We start from the raw sequence: 22,192 nt of genomic DNA, 5'->3' as shown, positions 1-22,192 counted from the left end.
CATAGCACAAGAGATTTCAGCTGTGGGAGCAAACAGCTGCTTTCTGAAGATGTTTGTTGTATTTACCAAAAAGAAGTGTTCCAAGTGTTGTGCTAAAAGTATAACCTTCCTGACAGGAAACTGGATTTGTGGTTTCTATATCTCATTTATCAAACCAATGAAAGGAAACTTGTGATTCAGAGGTGAGCTGATGAGAGAAACATTGTGTGAAGCTGAAAACCATACAAATAGATTTAATGTAGAAGCATTTCCTGCTCATTCTTTCCTGTTTCTTGTATCAGTGGTGGTTGTCCCTGTGACTGCTTTCCAAGTCTTGCACCCTTGGCAGTATCTTTTAAACAAAAAAATTGTTTACTGACTTTCCTATTATTAATAAGGCCATACTCTTGACCATTGCATATGCAGCTCAAAGGGATGAAAAGATCTCATTCCAGTTATGAATGTTTCTCTCTCTTGTTATACTGTTTTGATTTTTTCCAGGCTCAGAAAGGTCAGGGTTGTTCAGCTTCCACTTGGCCTCCTTCTCTGAACGATTAATCCACATTTCAAACACGTTATAAAGTCTGGCTCTGATAAGAGGCATTGAGGAGAACAACAGAATTCCAGCACATTACTCTGACTTGACTGCACCAATTACCGGAGAGGCATGAACAAAAAGCAGCAATGCTCTTGGGAAGGAGGCCTCCCCATATGGATGTGTGCTCTGGCTAGTGCATTGCTAACTTTGCAGCCCTTGTTGATAAGGGATCAGGAGCTATTATGTTTCTGTCTACAAGCACAAAAGGGAAAAATTGAAGAAAATGGGTGCTATCACATTTTATTATTGGGTTTAATTACAAGTCAATTGCAAAGGCTCTGCTAGACCTCATTATGTGAATGAGATCCTTAGAAGGGAAGGAGGGGGTACATGTCATGGAGAGGTTTGAGGGACTGCGGTTACCAGCTAGCTGCCAATGCAGTAAATACAGGTTTGCTGAAGAATACTGTTCATTGAACTCTTGGTGTCTTTGGCAACCAGATGAATCTGTTCCTCGTGAGTTGGGTCATGTTTCTATGCAGTTATCCTGTGTAAATTTACTGTAAATAGAGTGCATGTAGCAGCTGAGATACATAGTCATCTTCGTAATAGTTGACCTTTTAACAAGTATAAAACAGCCAGGGAATGATGATGCTGAATACACATGTGCAAAAAGAAGAAATACTATCTGAATTGACCTACTCTGTAGAAAGTAAGCAACAGATTTTACAATTAATGTATATTAGTATTTTTCTCCAGTATTTGTTAAGTATTCAGTTGTGATGTAGTGTTTTAAAAGCATGGAGATATAGTTGTGCTCTGATAACGAGTTCAGCTTTCTCTATTATTTAGTAGTTTTGTTTAGCTATTAGAGCAAGGATATTTTTTACATTGATAGTTAAACTAGAAAAGCAATAGTTTATCAAAATGCTATTTTGGCCAATTATATCATCTGATTTCTTTTGGGTGCTGTTTAGTTCTTGTTTCATTGTCACAGCATACTGAGGGTACGTTAGTAGAAAAATAAAATAAAAAGGGGAGGAAATGCTCCATAACCAAATTGAATTTAGAATTGTAACCAAATAAATGGTCATGGTATATTGCTTAGCAGAACAGGTATTAAGCAGATGACAGGTTGTCATATTTTGCCTCTATTAGACTTCTATGGTCTCTATTCTTAATTTCAACTACTGATACAGATTTTTTTAAAGTGCTTTACTGGAAGAAAACTCTGCTGTGATTTCAGATAAAGAGATGTAGTCTGCAGATACTCATAGAAGTATAGATCAGTCTGCAGCTATTTGTGGAAGAAATGGTGCATGAACAATTCAAATTCACAGAGGACCTGTGAAGGGAAAATGACTTTCCTGCTGGAAAATGAAAGCAAGGGAGAGGAAATGGTGTTGAGGCCTATGAGATCAAACCTTGCTCTTCTAATATATAGCATTTTGTCATTTACTATTAAGGCTTTAAGAACTTGCAAAAATTATTTCTTCATTAGGGTGACAATCATAGAATCACATAGAATTGTGTTGTGTCTCAGCTTTTATATGAATTACAGCTTTTATGGTTTTGTGCTGTATATGATATGGCCCTAGAATAATAAATAATACTTAGGATTTGCTCAAAATGAGAACTTCAGCTGCAGACACAACTAATACAAAAGCAATGTTATAGTGCAGTATTTCTCTTTTCTTTTTCCCCCAAAAAGATTTGAAATGCACTGGGGTCTTTGAGTCAGCTGAGACACAGATGGAGCCGGTCACATGTGGAGCATGGCCAGCATTCCCAGGAGTAGCTTTCAGTCTATTTTCTAGTCAATAAGTTTCATGGGGAAAAAAATAACAATAATGTCAGTGCCTTCCCTGCAGAAAGCAGAGAGAATGGAATATTTCCATGGTGAATTAAAATGCACACATTGCTGAGCAATGAAAGCAAATTAAGGCAAATTCAGTAACTTCGTTTTAAAAGCAACTGTGAGCTTTAATTGTCGTAAATTCAGAACTAATTAAAAACATGTTGACAAAAATTGGACCAACAGCTTGTCATTTTCAGATCTAAGTGAAATGCAAAGTGCTGAGAATAAATTACCAGGTTTGAATTCAGTTCTTAAGTGTGGTATGTTTGCTACATAGAGAATATCTCAGGATATTGAGACAAGGAAAAAAAAAAGTAGAAAATATAGAAAATACTCTCTCTATGGTCAATATGTGGCTTGGTGACTGTACTTTGAGACCTGGAAATCTTTCTCAACAACTGGGCTTAAGTGTGTGATTCATTCCTGTTTTAATTCCACTCTGGGTGAGAATTAGGCACCTACTGTCTCCTGTCCTCCCTCAGAATATCTAAAGAGGAAATAAGTCTGGGGATATGGATTGGAATGTGTAGCTCCAGGAGGTCCAGATGGGTCCCAAGTTTGGATTATTAAGTAAATAGGACCACAGGATGTGCTGTGGCATGTAACTACCCCCTCGGTCTGTTCCCATCTGCTCTGATAATAACTAGGTATAATGTAGAAAGAAATACTAAAATCCCCAGAGGTTAATTATTTCAGGATTGGTAAATTAACAAAAATCTACCTTCATATATGAATTAAATTATCATAGTTCTTGAACATAGGAATAGTGCTCTTCCACGGAACAAGGTGGCTGAATCTTCGACTTTGCACCTGAAAAATATAAACATATGAAACTCTGTATGTATAAGATTGTGCTGCAACTGCTGTATGACTGGAATGTCCTTGGGGTTAGTATTTCACATCTTTCTGCTCAGTAAGAAGGACAAATACAGCTCTAATACCCATAAGCAAACTCTGCATTGCTGTGCACATACTTAAAACATGACAAAGGTGCCAGAGGGTGACAATTCAGGAGTATGATTAGGTATTTTGGTTAGGTGAGGTGATATGTTTGTGTTAATGCCAGCACCCAGAGCTACTGCCCTCCAAATCTCAAAGATCTTTGAAGCCAGGAGCAAAAATGTGTTTTTTTTTTTTTGTTTTATTTTTTAAAGTATAGGCTAAAATGAACATCCTTTCATCTTTACACAACTCCAGTGAAGGGCTTATGTCAATATCCTTGATGTCTTTTAAAATACAGCCCTAAAATAAATAGTGGAGTGCTCTAGGGTCTAATCTAATATAAGGTGTAAATTTGCAAGGCTTGTATGTGAAGTGCATTGACTGATGGCAGGATATAGCATAGAAGTGTGCGGTTACTTTGCTTTTGTGAAGGACTCAGTGACAACATGCCAGTGTGGGGTTTTGTTCTCTGAGCCGATTACTCATTTGTAATTGAAATTTCCTGAATGACTTTGGCATCCTGTGGTGAAACTTTTGGCAAATGAATGAGAACCTCGTATACAGCTAGTATAAAGACAGGAATAAAAATCATGTGTAGCTGAGGATGGGGTAAAGCTGCTCCTATTTCCTCTGCTAGTTAAAGGTCTAGGTAAATTTCATATTCAGTTTAAATGTCTAAATTCTAGCCTGTCCTCCTTTATACAAACTGAATTGATCAACTACTGCCCTGAATAGAGTATATTAACACAATGTATCAGCTATGTCAGTAAGAACTTGGGTCATTAAGATATAAGCTGTGCTGAATTTTAAAGCCCTTTGTGAAAGATGGCATACCTGGCCCTAGGAAAGCCGAAGAAAGTCTGGGGTCTGGCTTCAAGAAGCAGATGGGTATAATATTGCCCAAGAGAATACTCTGAAGTGGGTTATAGCTAATACAGAAATGCACTAGGACACTAGTGCACCTTACAAGATGAAATTAGAAACATGTGCATGTTTTTGAAATGAGACAGTTGAGAAAAATTAAACTGAGTTTTCTTTGAATACGTGATAAAAATGTTTCTTTCTGCCAGAATGATTGATTTTGAACAGTGGGTTCATTAATTGGATGGCACTTCCTTTGCATTCCTTTGTTCTTATAAGTATTAAATTCACATTCAAATAGTCTAACTTGAGTCTCTGTTTAAAGCAAATATTATGTAGCAGTTTACAATCCTCAAATAATGATGGCTAATAATTTGTTATCTATGGAATCTGCATATCTAAATATATGGAACAACTTTAAAGCAGGGCTGTGTTTTCTCATGTAACACCACATGCTTTTTGCTATCTTGCTGCATAAGTTGGCAGACTTAAGGGCAGGAAGTCAGCTCTGAGTTGCCTAGTTTGAGGTATAATGAATACTTTGCTCAATTTAATCTTTTTCATTACAACAAAATACTTAAATGAGGACAATTTAGTCTAACATGGTTCATACCGCAACATGTTCTCCAGTATTGTTATGTTTATGCAACTTGGAGTAATTGACCTTTATTAAATGAGCCTCTCTGTGGTGCACCTTACTGCAAAGATAATCAAGGTGTATACTTTTAACATGTTTATAATGATCAGCATGGGATTTGCTAGTTCTGTGTATTTAAAACTACCATAAAAGACTTTCCACTACCTCTTATTGACTGTACCTTGTGTATTCTGTAAAGGCCTTTGGTAGCAAGTCCTCAGTTGCTTTTTGTTCTGTTACCATGGTAACTTTGAACTTTTTAGCTGTGGAAAAAGCATTTTTTTATTTGACTATCAAGAAAAAAATGATGTATTTATGGTTTTGAGCAACAAGAAAAAACAAGCATGGATTTTAAGGAAGTTGTATCAGATGAGCTTGTGTATTGTAAAAAGATTTTTTAAGTGCTTTGGATTTTCTTTTTGGTGTATGTAAAAATTACTGAAATGGGGGGAGGAACTTATTTAAGTAATATACATTAAGTCTTTCCTGGTTATAAACTATATAGAAGTATATATCAGTGTGTATAAATATACAATGAGAATTACATTGCATTCATGTAATAAATTCAGCTGTAAGGCTTACGTATGTTATGAAGGTTGCCCTTGTAGTGTGATCCAGTTCAGATCTTGAAGAACTTAAGGGAATAATAAGCTAGGTTTGTATCAGAGCTGTGCTTTAATAAGTCTCTTATTTCCATGTGAGGGGTATGCTGCCTCTGTATTGGATAAATTATTGAGAGTAAGACTTGAGTAGAAGATAAGTTTGTAAAAATCCTTTAAATGAGGTCTTGTTGTTGTGGAAATGTTAAAAACAATCCAGGAAACAAATATTCTTTTGACCACATTGCTTAAAAATAATAGAGCTACACTTGAGCTATTCATGGTCTTTAAAGCTTGGAAGCTTTTAGGACAATTTATTTAAATCAACTTTAGAAAACAGTGATTAAAAATCCTTTGTAATTTTTTTTCCTCTTCAAAACATCAAGATTTATATCTGGCAATTATGGAATTGTCTTTGTGATGGTTATCAAGGCAATATGATAGTAAGCAATTAAAATGTATAATCAAACAGGAGCACAGGATGAACTCTCTGGCTTGCTTGGCAGTATAAACGTGAAAGCTTGCATTAATTCCTGCTTGCCATTATTGTATCAAACACTCCTTTAGCTTCCCCTTGATGAAAGTCACATTGCTCCTAATTACATCACAGGGTTTTTTTTGTGATGCTTTAATAGAAAACACACTGATGTGGCAAAGCAAGAAGGAGTAAGACTATGCAAGTTACCTCCAGCTTTGTAGCTTAAGAAAAGGCTTGTTTAGTCAGCAGGGTTCCACTGGTTTTACCAGTGTCTGACAAGTTCACCCCATCATGATTCTTCACCTTTTTCCTCTTCGAAGATATCAAAAAATTGACTTTAATTTGAGTCAGTGGTGTTGCTAACAGAAAATCAAGAAATTACTGCCTGAGACTGGGGATAATTAAAAGAAACAGTAGGTATTTATTCGAGGTGATTGGTTGGAAACCAAGGCTAGCAACTGATGTAAAGGAGAACTGATCAGAAACGCCTGTCCTGTCTATGAAGAAAATGTTAATGACTGGTGTTTCTTCCAGTGCTGGTCCTTAAAACCATCAAAATTGGGGAAATTTATTCTCTGTAATAATGAGCTAGCTTCATTCTGAAAGCACTGTTTTAAGGGTTGGATATTCTTGTTCTCAGTCTTGATATAATGGACAACAGCCAGTCCTGTCCTGCAGCTGTCATCCTATAATGGTATATATTTGCATGAGATATGGACTCCTGACAAGTATAAGGATCATTGTCTGATGAATTCCACCTCAAAAGGCTGGAATCTGGGGAGATAATATTTGTCCAAGACACAAGCTTCTGCTCCTATAGGCAACTACATCTTCAGAACTACTTGAGGAAAAACCTCTAAGATTAGGATTAGATTTGAAAATATATATTTTTAGTGCAGAGCTGTTAGTTACTCTGCCTAAATATTTGTGGACAAAATACTTAGATGCAGCTAATGCCCATACCTCACTTCAGAGTAGCTTGTCTTAGCTTCTGGGATATAATAAATCTGCTGGGCCAAGTGCTTGGATTAACATAATAATTAAAGTTTCAGCACATTGTTGTAGGTCACAGTAAAGAAATGTTTAATCTTCCTGCATTCATTTGTGTGCATTGAAGGCACTGTGAGGTCTAGGGAGATTGAATTAAATTTGAGTGTCAGAGTATCAGAAAGGAGCTGACTGTTTTAAGAGAAATGAGGAAAAGGTTTAGCTTTGGGAACTGTTCTTAGTTGTTTGTCTTCTAAAAGATAAAGCAGAATTGGGTCACTACTGAAGTTACAACTCATGTGAGAAAGCGGTAGGTGAATAGGAGCCAAAATATGGAATTATCCTGCATCTGGCCATGTAGGGATTTGGGGTTTCTTTGGTTCATAGTTCATTTTCTGTGGTCAGCTGTGATAAGAAAAACCATCTGGAGCTGGACTGGAATGAATGAGTGAGCAAGGGAGGGATCTAGTTGGTCAGATGGAAGTAACTCTGCTGTTGAGGGGGTGGTACTTTAGAAGGTTTTAGAGTGGTAATAGGCTGAAGTCTGCTTTTCCTAACGTAATGCCAGGTTTAAACATTGACATAAAGTGGATGAGTTAATGTCCTTTTGTGAGTGAAGCCAAGGGAAGTTCAAAAATTACTTTGTCCTAGCACTGCACACTTGTCAGGGAAAAATAACTTGAATGCTTATTATGGCATCATTGGGAATGAATCAAGATTTAACTTCTCTTGAAACAGCTTTGAAGATCATGGTAAATTCCCAAATTTCAATAGAATCATTTGCAGTAGGTCTTTTTTATTTTTTTTTCTTCTGAAATGTTTCTTTGCCATTACAATGGTAGATGGATTTAGTCATTTAATGGGTCATTTACTATGATAGGCATTCACTTGACAAAAAAGCCCCAACAGAGTAAGTGAAGAAAATGTCTCCATTTGTGCTACAGTATTTATTTTGTTTGCATTATAGAACGTCTTGGAAAGGATCTTGGAAGAGTTCCCACCCCCTAGATCGTGCAGTTTCACACCTTTCATTAGAGCAGGATTGCTCCAAGCCCCCTCCAACCTGGCCTGGAGCACTGCCAGGGATGGGGCAGCCACAGCTTCTCTGGGCACCCTGTGCCAGGGCCTTAGCACTGTCACAGGGAAGAATTTCTTCCTAATGTCTTATCTCAGTCTCCCCTCTGTCAGGTTAAAGCCATTGCCCCTTGTCCTGTCACTTCAGGCCCTTGTAAAAATTGCCTCTCCAGATTTCTTGTCAGCCTTTCTAGGTATTGGAAGACTGTTATATGGTCTCCCTGTAGCCTTCTCTTCTCCAGGCTGAAAGAGCTGAGCTCTCAGCCTGCCTCCATAGGAAGGGTGCCAGTGCAGGCTGTTGTTCAGCTTTTGTTTGTGCTTGCACAAAGAGGCTTACAAAGTGGCAGATGAGGATAGAATATAAAAGCAAGGAACTTGAAGTTGCCTAAATAACTTGTTGTTTCTTGTATGGCAGCAGAAAAGTTGTTCATTATAGTGGGGGAGTAGGGAAATGAGAGGAATGTAGCAAAGTAGAACAAGAGCTGCATGAGCTGCCCTTGTATCCATCAAACTGTTGTGATTTTGTGGTTAGCAGGCAAGTGAACACTGCCTGCTTCTACTTACGAGATGGAAATACTTCTATGTGCATATTGTCTCCATAGCCCGAGACTAATGTACAAACAAATAATCCTTGTGTAATAAAATAATCAAATCATCCTAGAGTTAAATGGTTTTACCTCTAAATGTTGGTTTAGGAATCCAATCAAAATGAACACAAGTAGAAGAGAATTGGAAAAGAGTGGACTGCAGGTCTGCAGAATTCTTCTTTAATGACAATTAAGCAGGATTTTAATGATTCTATTTTTTTAACCTTTTAAAAAACCATTTAGAACTGTACCATTGTTTCTTTTGAATGCCGAGGGATAATACAGCCTCAACAAGAGAACTGAGGGGTTGGATTCTAATACATTTTAAGCACAGCTTCCTATTAAATGCTAAAGCTATGGGGCCTGCAGTTAAAACTCATAGTGAACCTGTAGGGAGTAGGAGCTGTGGGTACTCTTACAGGTGACCATGAGAGAGTGACAATTTGATAGATGCAGTAGTTCCCTTTCTTCCCTGGAAGTTCTGAAAGATTTAAATGACTTCATAAACTTAACTGATGTGATGTTTTGGTGATAAATGCTAGTGTGTTTTGTGAGAATTCTTCAATTTTAATTAATTTGAAGGCGTCCAGAGTAGCCATCAAATGGCTTTAGAAGTCCAATGATGTGTACTCAGAAACAAGAATTGTGTATTGCATATAGAAGGGTTTATTTTTCTCAAGGTACTATAAAATGAAGAGAAATATTGGAAAAGCAAAACCATATTCATCAATCCAAAGAAAACACTGTGTTGTAGAAGAAGGTTGAATAACTAGCTCATGGAACTTACAGCACAAACCCTTTCTGAATGTATATTGATCCTGTCACTCCAGGTACTGCGCCATGACATTTTCTTAATATAATAAACGTAAGACTTAACTGGCCTCTGGGGCTGGCTGTCTAAACAACTGAGCAGTGATTACAGGGCCTTGTTATACCTAGAGTTTGTGTAGAATTCTTCCTATACTACTGTTGCTTGAGAGTAGTTGATCCAGTCGTAGTCTTTGCTGTTGATTCCTGTGTAGTTTTATGTGGAATCAACAGTCATGTTCAGGCTGTGCAAAAGGAACCCGCCTGTGGCTCCTGCTTTTGTTGGCACAAGCTTCAGTCCTGCATTTTTTTTCCACTTGCAATTTTTTTTCCCTCATGGGTTAGGAGATAGAGATTTGGTGCAAGGATACAGACTCCATTACTACTTCTCCTGCCCTGTCTGGCCAGTAGCTTAGTGGAGTACCAGCAGCTGTGGTGAAACCAATCTTCTTGCCTTGCAGTGTAGATAAACTTTTAGACTTTGCATGCAATTAGATCATAGAAAAAGCACGAGCAGCCAAATCTCCAAGTTACATACTTTGCCTGTCAGTGGACTATGTCACCTCTGCTCTTTTTTGTATCCTTTGTAAGATATGTTATGAAAGTGTTCTTTGGATGATTACCTTGTTGTTGTTTTCCAATCATATCTCTAAGGGATTGCTGCCCGGAGAAGCTGTGGCTACCCCATCCCTGGCAGTGTTCAAGGCCAGGTTAAACAGGGCTTGGAGCAACCTGGTTTAGTGGAAGGTGTCCCTTCTCGTGGGCAGGGGTTGGAACTGAATGAGCTTTAAGGTCCCTTCCAGCCCAAACCAGTGTGTGGTTCTGTGAGACTGTAAATAATCATAGAATCATAGAATAGTTAGGGTTGGAAAGGACGTTAAGATCATCCAGTTCCAAACCCCCTGCCATGGGCAGAGACACCTTACACTAAACCATATCACCCAAGGCTTCATTCAACCTGGCCTTGAACACTGCCAGGGATGGAGCAAAATAATACAAAATAAAACTAAGCTTCTGTGCAGTAAAAATAAATCTTGAAATATGTTGGACAGTTACGTTAGGCAAATTCTTTAAGAAGTGAAATAGCTTTGTAATATGTAATGTTTCTGACAGATGTCAGTATTTCTGACAGTGTCACTCTTTCTATCTGCATCTTTTTTTCTAGCCTTTGTCACCTGAGAAATGAGATCTTAAGTTTTGTTAGATGCACATAATGATCATGTCAAATTATCTATGACACTGTATGTGTCTCATCATTTTGGGCGTATTTATTGCATAGAGAACAGGATAAAGTATCAGTGGTCTAAATGTGCTGTCTTCAGTGGAATTTACCAGCAGATAACTTGGCCTGGACACGACAGCAAATCTTTCCTCTAGAATGTCAATACAGCACTGGAGTCCAATTATTTTTATAGTCTGCTAATCTTCTTTTGCTTTTACAGTGTTACTGCAGGCTTCTATAAAAAGACTATTGGTAATCTCAGTAGGGAGGCCTCCTTATCATGCAGTTTCAAAGACTTTGGACTTCTGAAAAACTAAAGATCAGTAGGTAATACTGAATTAATGGAAAAAGAGCTAGTCAGGCTTCAAAAAACTAAGTGCATAAAACATATAATACTGATTATTTTGCCACTTGCAGAAATTTTCTTTGATTTTCTCAGATTTGATAATGAGACTTCGATAAAGATCTTTTTTTTTTTTTTTTTTTTTTTTTTTACAGTACATGAGTAAAATGGTCCATTAAAGGTAAATTTAGATATACCTGTCTTAGGTATTCATAGACAAGAATAAATCAGTGTGCGCTGCTGAAGGCAAGTTAGAATCATAGAATCCCACACTGGTTTGGGTCAGAAGGGACCTTAAAGCTCATCCTGCCACAGGAAGGGACACCTTCCACTAATCCAGGCTGCTCCAAGCCCTGTCCAACCTGGCCTTGTGCACTGTGAGGGATGGGGCAGCCACAGCTTCTCTGGGCACCCTGTGCCAGGGCCTCAGCACCCTCACAGGGAAGAATTTAGTCCTAATGTCTAATGTGAATGTAAGTATGTAATCTGTCAGACTTCTGTAGGCTGCATCAGGGTTAGTATGTTTTTCAGGATAAAATGTGGAATTACTCTGAATTCACCTGGACTTTTATCTATACTCTGAACATGTCCCCAGTTCTATTTTTGTTTTTATATCTGGTTGCTGCACACAGAATTGAAATAGAGGGGGTTTGTTATTAAGGCTTGCTCTGATCTTCAGCTGTGGTTGGCCATTTCCAGTGGCTGCAGAGTGGTGTTGGGCTTTACCTGCCTTTCTTTGCCTCTCAGCAGGAATTCGAGTGCAATCAGAATGGTCTCTGGAGGTGAAGAACTAAGAGGGGAAAGTGGAGTAGAGGGCAGCATTGATTCAACAGGAAAAGAAATAGGTCAAGCTGTTTTTAAGAAGGTATATTACAGACTTAAGAGATTATATTATAATAGCAGTATTATACAAAAAGTTTTTACGTGTGTTGGAAAGCCATTTGAGTGTTTGATTTGAACTTTGGAATAATCATTTCAACATAATGGAAAAGTGCTCTGGATTTGCCTGTGAATATTTGTAACTCTACATATATGCAGGTGGTTGCAATTCTGTGCCAATACCATGGGTGTATTTTCTTCTGTAAAATGGAGACTGTTTAGCTGTCTTTCTGGCCAGGAGCTTGACGTAAATCGCTGTTGTTATACAGATGGTTAGTAATAGTATTTGATTTGCTTCCATTCTAAAATAAACAGTTTGTACCTGTTCTTTAATCTAGATATGTAATTGATTTTACTTTCTGGAAAATGTTGTCTGTTCTTACCCCAAATCAAGAAGGTCTGTGCCATGCAGCCTGCTTAAGTTCTTGTGTTGTACTTACTTTTGTCAGCCAACTACATTCATAAAGGGAATTTAAACCAAATTTCCATTACTCAGTGCAGTGATCATCAGGCAATTTAATATTTGGAGGAAGGCAATCTGAATTTGTACTTCAGTTTATTAGATATTAGAATTCAATATATATTGTTCAAATGAAACCAATATAAAATAGATACATCTTTTTCCTTACTGAATGAGAAATTCTGCCTGTGTCCTTATTTGGAAGAAAAAAGTTACCATAGAAGTTGTTAATAATTGGTCAGATTTTACTTTAGATTTTGATAATGGAGAAAAAGGGAAAAGAAAAAAGCATGGTAGGCATATTTTGGGGTCCATTTTTGATGATTCATTGGACAGGATATATTAAGTATTTACAGGTGAAGTCAGCATAGGTGGAAAGAGGAATGGAAGAACTTTTTGATACTGTAGCTCATTTGGATTCTTTTGATTTAGTTACTGATGGGGGCTTGAAGGCAGCTCTGAGGATAAGGTGCCAAAAGAAATGCCACATGTACCAGAAGAATGCATATTGCTTCTGTTACTGCTTCTCATAGAAGGCCTTATATAAGGAAGAGACTTTTTTGGCTGAATTAGCCATGTGACAGTGCATTTATAATGCTGAAGCTCAAATAGTATTTTTGGCTTTTGAAAAATTTTGAGGTATTTATATATCCAGAATTTGTTCTGCAAAAAAAAAGTAGGATTTTTTTTGGGGTGGGAGTTGTTGGGTTTTTTTATGCTTTGAAACTAATGTAATAGTTCTTTATTTTAAGAAGAAAGGGTTATAATGGGTTATTAAGATGCAGGCAGAAGAGAGCCAGCCCAGGATGAGGCAGAGGAACTTGACTTTTCCTGTGCCATCACTCGAGAGTTTTAAAACCTGCATTTACAGAAGCTTTATAGGTAGAGAAATCAAAACTATTTTTTTTTAATATTGCAGTGTCCATTTTTCTACCAATACTGTTTTCTGTAAGCAATCTGACATGAAAAGCCTCTGTGCTCTGATTCATTGAATCTGTGTTTTGCAGCTGAGTGGCAAAGTCAGTGTGAGTCTTTAACACAATCCTTAATTGAGTTTGAAGGGGTAAGACTAGTTTTGTCTGTGGATGTAGAAGTTTTAAGTATATTTGGCATTTTCTAGTTTATTCTTAATTTAACAAGAATGCTTTCAAAATTATGTCAACCTTTGAGTTTTTGAGCAATTATAAGAAAGGCATTATCACTGTGATATATATAAACTGCAGGACTTTATAATCTACTTTCAGTGATGTGACTGTAGGAAAAAGATCCACTTATTTTTGTCTTCTGGCAGTTTAGTGTTCAGTGTACACTTGGATGGCATCCTTCCGAAAAACTCCTGCTCACTTCATTCTCCCTTCCCATTTGCAAATTTGCTTTTCAAGTGCATACTCTGTGTGATTAAATAAAAGGAACTGAAAATTAGTGAGGAAATTGCATGGTCTAGCCATTTTAGAAATGAATTAAAATTGCTGTTTAGCAAAATGGGGTAATTTATCACTTACCTAGTGTTCCCTGTAAGTCATTTATCATGAGTGGCAACTATCATCGTTTTAGTCTTATCTGAGACGGTGGGGAGGGATGAGAAGCTTACATTGTGCAAGTTCATATTTCTTGTAATTGGTGACTAATTTAATGATTGTGCTTAAAATAAAACAGCAGCTACAACAGCTTTTTCTTCTCCCACTCCAACAATCATGATCTGTGCGACTTTGCATGACTTCTGTTGTTAAATTCTTGTTGGTTACAATTTTATTTTGCATTTTTTGTTTACTGAAGCATATACTCATTTTATTTGTGTGCTGGCTACAAGTGGTGCAGCCTTTGATTGCCCAGAGTTTCCAGTTTAGTGTTTGAGGTTTGTTTTTTATTTTTGTTTTTGAGATTAACAGCATACTGCTAGTGGACTTCAGAAACAGAGTTTATGCTGGTGCAAATTAGTTGCTTAGAATGACTACAGGTAATCTGGAGAGGGGCTTTTGACAAATCACTGTAGGGACAGGACAAAGGGGAATGGCTATAAACTGACATTTAGAGGGGAGATTTAGGTGAGACATTAGGAAGAAATTCTTCCTTGTGAGGGTGGTGAGGCCCTGGCACAGGGTGCCCAGAGAAGCTGTGGCTGCCCCATCCCTGGCAGTGTTCAAGGCCAGGTTGGAGGGGGTTTAGATCAACCTGGTCCAGTGGAAGGTGTCCCTGCGTGTGGCAGGGGGTTGGAACTACGGAATCTTGAAGGTCCATTTCAACTCTAACCATCTTACGATTCTATGACTAACCAAAGTCTTACTTCTCTTGTTATCTTTTTGAGTGCAACATTTTCTCATGGAGAATGGAATGAGATGGTTCACCAGCTCCCTGGATTTTTGGAATGAATAGATACTTGTACAGCCTTTTGCTGCAAAAGGATCATTTAGAATAAGAATAACAAGCCCTTGAGAAATTACTCGTGACTCCTTCAGAATAAGTAGCTCAGTGTTCAATGTTTTGTTCTTATGTTAGGCTAGCTGTGATTATCTCATAATAGACTTGCTTCTTAATAAAGGAGGAAGAAAGTAGTGTAATGTGACTATTAAAATTGCAGTTTATTTTAGAGTGCTGTGTGGAGCTTGTAACTACTGGTTTTGTGATACTGTATCTTCATCTTGCTGTAACAATAGCAGCTCATTTCAGACTGAAAGTTCCCATTCACAGTGTAGCTGTTTGCTTTCTACAGCCTGTGAGTGTAACTTTCTCATTTCCTGATTTATGTGTAATAAAGACTTGTCTTATATCTTACTCGAAGTTTGCTTACATATTGCAACAACAGATTCTGTTCTGGATTTGAAATTGTGAATCTCATTTTTCTCCCCAAGTTGTTCCCTTCGAATTTTCTGTGAAGACTTGCTTAAAGGGTAAGAGGAATAGTTGCTGGAAAGGAACAAACACATGTGAGAAAGGGAAGAAAAAACAGGATAAACTTCTATTAAAAAAACATTGAGATAGGAACAGAAAACTGATAGTGTGTAGCAACAGTAATAGTTTAAAGAAAATTCAACCCTAACTGATGAAGTAGACCATCTGTACCCTGTCTGAATTAATAGTTTAAGTTTTAAAATATTTCTGTTGGTTTTCTGGGTTTCAGAGTTAAGTCTTTTATTGGTTAAGCAGACAGTAATCATTTGTTTCTCTTTCTAAGTGCCTGCATGATTTGTTTCTGTATGCAATCAAGTGAGCCTGTTTTACGTAATTGGGAAACAAATTATGGTCAAATTCAGGTATAAATTTTGACAAAGACTTTATAGCGTTTATATTTTTTTACCTTCAGTTCCGGGGAGTGATCTGTTTATGGAAGCGTATGGCCAGGCCACCTGAAAGAGCAGTGTACTGAGACGCCTTGTGTATGCTGCATCCTGAGATCATCTAGGTTCAGTGGCACATGCCTAGTGCAGTGAGTGTTCCCATTACATGGAATGGCAAGCTGTTAGTTTGCTATTGCTGTAAAGCTTTCATTTCATGTCTACTACAGAAGGAGTTTAGGCTGTCTTGTTTTATTGTATCAGTTATTCCGAAAGTTTTTGTCTACATGATGTTTGGTGTTGTCTTTCCTGGTTGCATTGCATTACTTTTCAGGAAAAAAGACTTTATAAATAAGAAGATAGTATAATGGATAAATGACTTTTAAATGGCAAAGAAATGGAGCCCTGAACAGTGCATCTGAGAACGTAGTAGGTTCTGGTTTGGCATAATTTATTTATACAGTCTGTATTTAATGTTCTGAAGATTGAACAGAAGGAACTTGGCTCTTAAGTATCACCGGTACCTTTGTCTTTGAAAGGAATTATTTTGGCACACAGATAAAGTGATAGCACTCAGCAACACTTTGTATAATAAAAGATTGGGTTGTCACATGATGTGGGTCTTTGGAATTTAGTTAATAAAATAATTCTAAAACTCCTGTCTCTTCTGCAAATAAATGTTTCAGCTATCAGTAACTAACTTTGAATTACCCTCTCTGGACAATTTTATTTCTTTAGTGTATGGTTCCATTATTGTTACTACCTGTTAAGACCAGAGCATCCAGTCACATGCATGTGATGTGCATCAGGTGTGGACACATGATAAAGTTATTACAGAATCAGCCACACCTATTCTCTGATTAAACACTGCCAGGGAGGAGGCTCGATATGCTGTAAAGCTTAACATAGTGCTGTACAGTCTGCTGAGACCTGGGCAAGTATTTCTTCTGGACACTGAATTAGATTCTAAGGACTTAAATCAACCTCCAGATAAATGAATGTTAAAACTGTTGTTGACTTCAGTGGGGAACAGGGCAAATCCTAAGTAGGGAAATGGGAAATAGACCCTTTGCACACTAGTGATACTTTAACAGAATGTGCTTCTTGTGTCAGTGTGATACAAGGAGATCACATCTTTCTGTGCTGATAAATGATCCATACTTCAGGATTGTAACTGCTGTAATATACAATGATTTACAGTGCTCAAAATTCAGAACAAAGCCATGCTAAATTCAGTTATTGGTGTTCATATTATCTTGTGCTTTTTTTATGCAGGTAATTACATTTTAGTCATTAAATGAAGTGCAACACTTCATACTGGCTAGAATGACTGCCATGCATTTTTAATGGCTTCTCTAAGTATCATTAAGTGATAATTTGAAAAAACAAACAACCAGCAGTATGCACAACTGCTTATTAATAAAGCCTGTTCCTAATTCACTTTAGAAAATCAAAGAAAGTTATGGTATGAAATGGAGCAATAGATTATAACTGTACTTTATAGAAAACATTTGTGTTATATTTTTTGCAGTTTGTCCAATCTAAATATATACCTTCATACTGAATAAAATAGTACATCTCTGTGGTATTAAAGATTTGATATGGGGGTAGTTTTCGGTAGTTTAGGTAGTATTGCCTAGTGGCTTTTCTGTCCTGTGGCTGATCAATGAAACATTTTGGCTTGTATGTGGTTCCTTGTCTGCTAGAAATTGTAAAATCACAGATTTGTTTGGGATGGAAGGAACCTTAAAGCTCATCCAGTTCCAACCCCCTGCCATGGGCAGGGACACCTTCCACTAGAGCAGGTTGTTCTGAGCCCTGTCCAACCTGGCCTTGACCACTGCCAGGGATATATCTGTTTATTTTCAAATAACAGTGAGAAAGCACAACAAAGCTTTGCAACATGATTTCCTTTTCTTGTTCTTTTTTTTTTCTGAATCCTTGCTAGCCTGTACTGAAACCCTACAGTGGCAGAGCTGTGGCTGTTTTACCTTCTATCTTTGCATTTCATACCTGCGTATGGCAAATCAGCATTGCAGTTGCAGTGTCTAATCACATTCCATTTGTCAATGCCATATTGAGGGCAAAGATATCTGAGGTTGCATTCAGATGATCACAAGAGGAAGTTTTAATTTTTTTTGTGAGGAATGTATTACTCCATATATCTGGAGGCATGTGGAGATAGGTTCTCACTACCTCCCCTCCCTTCAAATAACTTTTGTATTATGTGTAGTTTGCCCTATCTAGATCATTTTTATCAATATTTTTTGAAATCATGTCATGGATACCTATTCACATAAGGGAATACATTGTTTTGTTGCAATACTTCCTTGTAGAAAGTACCATGGACTTTAATTTCTCTTCAGTCATTTGAAACTAGAAGTTTTCAGTATTTATTATTTTGTAATACCAAGAAGAGTGTTTTCAGCTGTCAGATGCCTCTTCAAAACTGTTGTAATTCTTAGCAGGCTGCACCTACTGGAAAATGAGATGACTCTAGCTGGGTTCACAGACTGTCTCATTAGCTGCTCAGCCAAGCCCTGTGACCTTTTATCTGTCAGACATTTATTTCTTTCCTTAGCAGTGAAACTCATCAGAATAAAAGTCAAAGTTCTCTTAACTCTTGGACCAGAAGTGAGTTTTCCAATATATCCAAATGTTGCTGAATCATTTCAGTGTTTCAGCCTTAACTTCCTAAAAGCCATTTACATCAGAAATCTCAGTAATGAGTTCTAGTGAAAACATAGTAACTACTGAGAAAAAAGGAAGTTCTGCTGTACCTACAGCTTGAGCTTGCCTTGGAGGAGTTACTGGTAAGGCTTAATCCCTGTTTGAAAATGAGATGCTGAGATTTCCAGCATCACAAGACATTGATGGCTGATCTCCTGGCTGTCCTTGTTACTCCTCTGAGCTGGCCTTTCTGCAGCCTTTTAGCAACCCATAATTACTACAATTTTAAATGGCAAATGAAATGGTTGAAATGGAACTAATCTGGATCAGGAGTTGTGCCATTCTGGCAGGATACTCATAGTTACACAACTGGAAATTTGAAGGTGGTGTTGTCTTGAATCCCCCCAGAAGAGGGTTTGTCTCACGAGTCTGCAACCCAGGGGCGTAGTGCTGTCAGGTCAGAGCCTTTCAGTTATCAGAGGTATCAGAGGATGTGACGTACCTGATGAGGGTTCATGCTCTGATGCACTAGCATCCCACACCAATACTGTCCTGGTAGGGGATCTGTATCGTAGTCATCCAATGAATTCTGAAGACCAAATACGTGAAACTCAATCCTACAAGGGAAAAATACTAAAATGTCCATTATTTGCCTTGGCAGGTGAGCAAAAATGAGTTTGTCAGGAAAAGTATGAAGTTTTTACCTACAGTGTTCGGGCTTTTCAACCAGAGTATTTCTCTGAAGTGAAATGTTATTCTCAGTTTTGGCTTTTTATTTTTCAGTTTAAAGCCAGTTTTTAAGCTAACAATTGCTAGTTTGGTGCTAGCTCTAAGTCACTTGTTTAAAATCTGAATGGTTCAGCATCACTGAAATCATTCAACTCCCCAAATTCAAAGTGTCTGTACTGTTCTGTTGCTGAAATTTGTGATTAAATTTAACCCCATCTTGATGTCTTTCCAGAAATGCCTGAAATAGGGTCTTTACCCACTGAATTTGAGGAAGCTTCATACACAAGTTGATTTAGATCAGCTCGTGTACCAGAGGGGTCCCATAGTGTAGAGGGAAGAACTGTAGTTTATCTAACACTTTTTGGGTATCTTGTATGAAGATGATAACCAAAGAACTGTCATTAAATGGTGTATTTAATGTTGCTGAATATCGTGGATGTTATTGAAGCTAAAAACAATGGGAAAGTTCAGAAATTGAAAGTGGATACTGCAGGCTGCATAGCATTGGTTAAAGATCATCACAGAATCACATATAGGTTTGTGTTCGAAGGGACCTTAAAGCTCATCAAGTTCCAAACCCCGGCAGGGACACCTCCCGCTAGACCAGGTTGCTCCAAGCCCATGTCCAACCTGGCTTTGAACACTGCCAGGGATGGGGCAGCCACAGCTTCTCTGGGCACCCTGTGCCAGGGCCTCAGCACCCTCACAGAGGAGAATTTCTTTCTAATGTCTCATTTCAATCTCCCCTCTGTCAGTTTGAACCCGTTCCCCCTTGTCCTGTCCCTACAGGCCCTTATGCAAAGCCCCTCTCCATTTTTTTTGTTGACCCCTTTAGGCACTGGAAACTGCTCTAACGTCTCTCCAGAGCTTTCTGTTCTCCAGGCTGAATCCCACCAGCTCTCTCAGCCTGTCTCCATAGCAGAGGTGCTCCAGCCTTCTGAGCATCTCCATGGTGGCCTTTCGACTCACTCCAACATAGAATCATAGAATAGTTAGGGTTGGAAGGGACCTTAAGATCATCTAGTTCCAACCCCCCTGCCATGGGCAGGGAGATCTCACACTAAACCATATCACCCAAGGCTTCATCCAACCTGGCCTTGAACACCGCCAGAGATGGAGCATTCACAGCCTCCCTGGGCAACCCATTCCAGTGCCTCACCACCCTCACAGTAAAGAATTTCTTCCTTATATCCAATCTAAACCTCTGCTGTTTAAGTTTCAACCCATCTCCACATCCCTCTTGTATTGTTGCCCCCAGAGGCGGACATGGGACTGTGGAGAAGGGTCTCACAAGAGTGGTGCTTCTTGGTCTCCTTCAGGGTAAACTTAAAAATATAACTTGCATGACACCCAAGGGCTAGTAGCATGTCCGGAAAGTCAGAAAACCCTTTTTGTTTACGTACGTATGCTGACTTGCACATAACACCATGCTGGGTAGTAGCTTTGTAGATTCTTTAATGAATGGTGTGTAGTGTTGGTTTGTTCAAGTCCTCGGGCTAGCGCACAGGGAGTGATCTAGATTATGGATTGTTTTTGAGGTGTTGTGGTTGTAGTAAGATTTGGGAAGGAAAAGATCTGGGTTTTAACTGGAATAATGCTTTGGTCTGTGCATTCCCTAAAATGTTCTGTGCTTAGATGTGTTGTTGATCAGATTGCCTAAATGACATTAACACAACTGCTGATGCAGTGTATTTTTTTGGGTTTAATCATACCCATGAAAATTCTGTAGAAATATAGTTTAAAATATGTTCATAGTAGATCTTTTTTTCTTCATGGATTTTAAGTGTTTAAAATGAATTACTTCATTATATGATGCTTACAGAGCACCAATTAGCTCTGAAAACAACTCCTGCAAGTTGCAGTGATTTATTTGTTTCTCTCCTTTTGTTTGTCAGGAAAAGAAGAATACATTGCGACATTCAAGGGATCAGAATACTTCTGCTATGATTTATCTCAGAATCCCATACAGAGTAGCAGTGATGAAATAACTCTGTCGTTTAAAACACTTCAGAGGAATGGACTGATGCTTCACACAGGAAAATCAGCTGATTATGTCAATCTTGCACTGAAAAATGGAGCTGTTTCCTTGGTCATTAATTTGGGCTCAGGGGCCTTTGAAGCGCTGGTGGAACCTGTGAATGGGAAATTTAATGACAATGCCTGGCATGATGTGAAAGTAACCAGGAATCTGCGTCAGGTAACAGTACAATGGATACAAGAATAACTGACTTTGTGATGAGTAAATGCTTGATGATTTGAAAACTGCATAGTGTGACATTGGATGTTTAGCAGGCGTTTGGTTAGATTTTTATTTGCACAAGGAGGGCTATTCCTGCCACACTTGAGCAGGGGCAGATCTAGAAAGTAGTAGGGCAAGCAGCTGTCTGAGTATCAGATAGATGTTATAAAGACTTTAGACATCACCCATGTGTTCTGCCACTATAACTGTCTGCCCTTGCAGTCTTGCATTGGTCAAGGCTGATAACTTTCCGCAGGACATGAGTTATTCTAACTGAATGGCAACCCTTTAATTAAAAGAAATGGTTTACATATTTTTCTCTTTTTATAAGTGGGCAGTAAATTTGTACCAGCTAAAGATTATGTACTGTGTGGAGGCATCTTGCATGTCATGCCACATTTAGCTAAGCAAAAGTAGCAGTACCACATACCTAGGATATTGCATGCTTACTCTTGGATATGTAGTAGGGGGTTTGTAGTCAAACAGTTAAATTTGAGGTTGGGGGTGGAAGGGAGAAGGGTAAAGAGACTACCATGTATGTGTGTACACTGTATGTGCTAATTAAGTGTACAATATATGCACGTATGTGGCACTAAACTGTTATGTATATTAATGTTCTAAAGTACTTTATTAGTAGTAACATGTAATTTTGTAAAGTGCTATATTTTTCTGCCCTAAATGTCTGTCTTAAGTAATATCCTTAACATATTTGTTGTTTCTCTAAACAGTTGCAGCTTGATTGGAATCTTTCGTTTCCCTTTATTAAAACAGCTCTGTCTTGAGGAGCTGTTAACTAATCAATCTAACCTCTTCTCTCCCTTTTCTTTTTAAAATGGTTTAGCTATTCCTTTTTTTGGTTTGGAATTTCTTTATAATACTGAGCTGGATTGGATCTAGAATAATACAGTGATACTTTGGTTTTTTAAATTTATTTCTCTTTTTAAGAAAAATAAAGTAACCCTTTAGCTTAAACAGTAGTTTGGGTTACTCTTGAATTAACACCGTTTGTGTTGAAGTTTCCAAACAGCATT

The 22,192-nt window shown here is 38.0% G+C and overlaps 1 protein-coding gene across 20 annotated transcripts in view; it reads left to right on the top strand.

Moving 5' to 3' along the window:
• NRXN1 (neurexin 1) overlaps window positions 1-22,192 on the top strand; it is a 678,674-nt gene that overhangs the window by 196,599 nt on the left and 459,883 nt on the right. For all 20 annotated transcript variants that reach the window (XM_034060547.1, XM_034060546.1, XM_034060544.1 and 17 more), the window contains one exon: window positions 20,818-21,119. In XM_034060547.1, the coding sequence (XP_033916438.1) occupies window positions 20,818-21,119 (302 nt within the window). The remainder of the gene's footprint in view (window positions 1-20,817; window positions 21,120-22,192) is intronic.

The sequence above is a fragment of the Melopsittacus undulatus genome, chromosome 3, assembly GCF_012275295.1.
Source record: "Melopsittacus undulatus isolate bMelUnd1 chromosome 3, bMelUnd1.mat.Z, whole genome shotgun sequence".
NCBI lineage: Eukaryota > Metazoa > Chordata > Aves > Psittaciformes > Psittaculidae > Melopsittacus > Melopsittacus undulatus.
The sequence above is the reverse complement of the archived record's forward strand: the minus strand, read 5'-3'. Positions and strand labels throughout refer to the sequence as shown.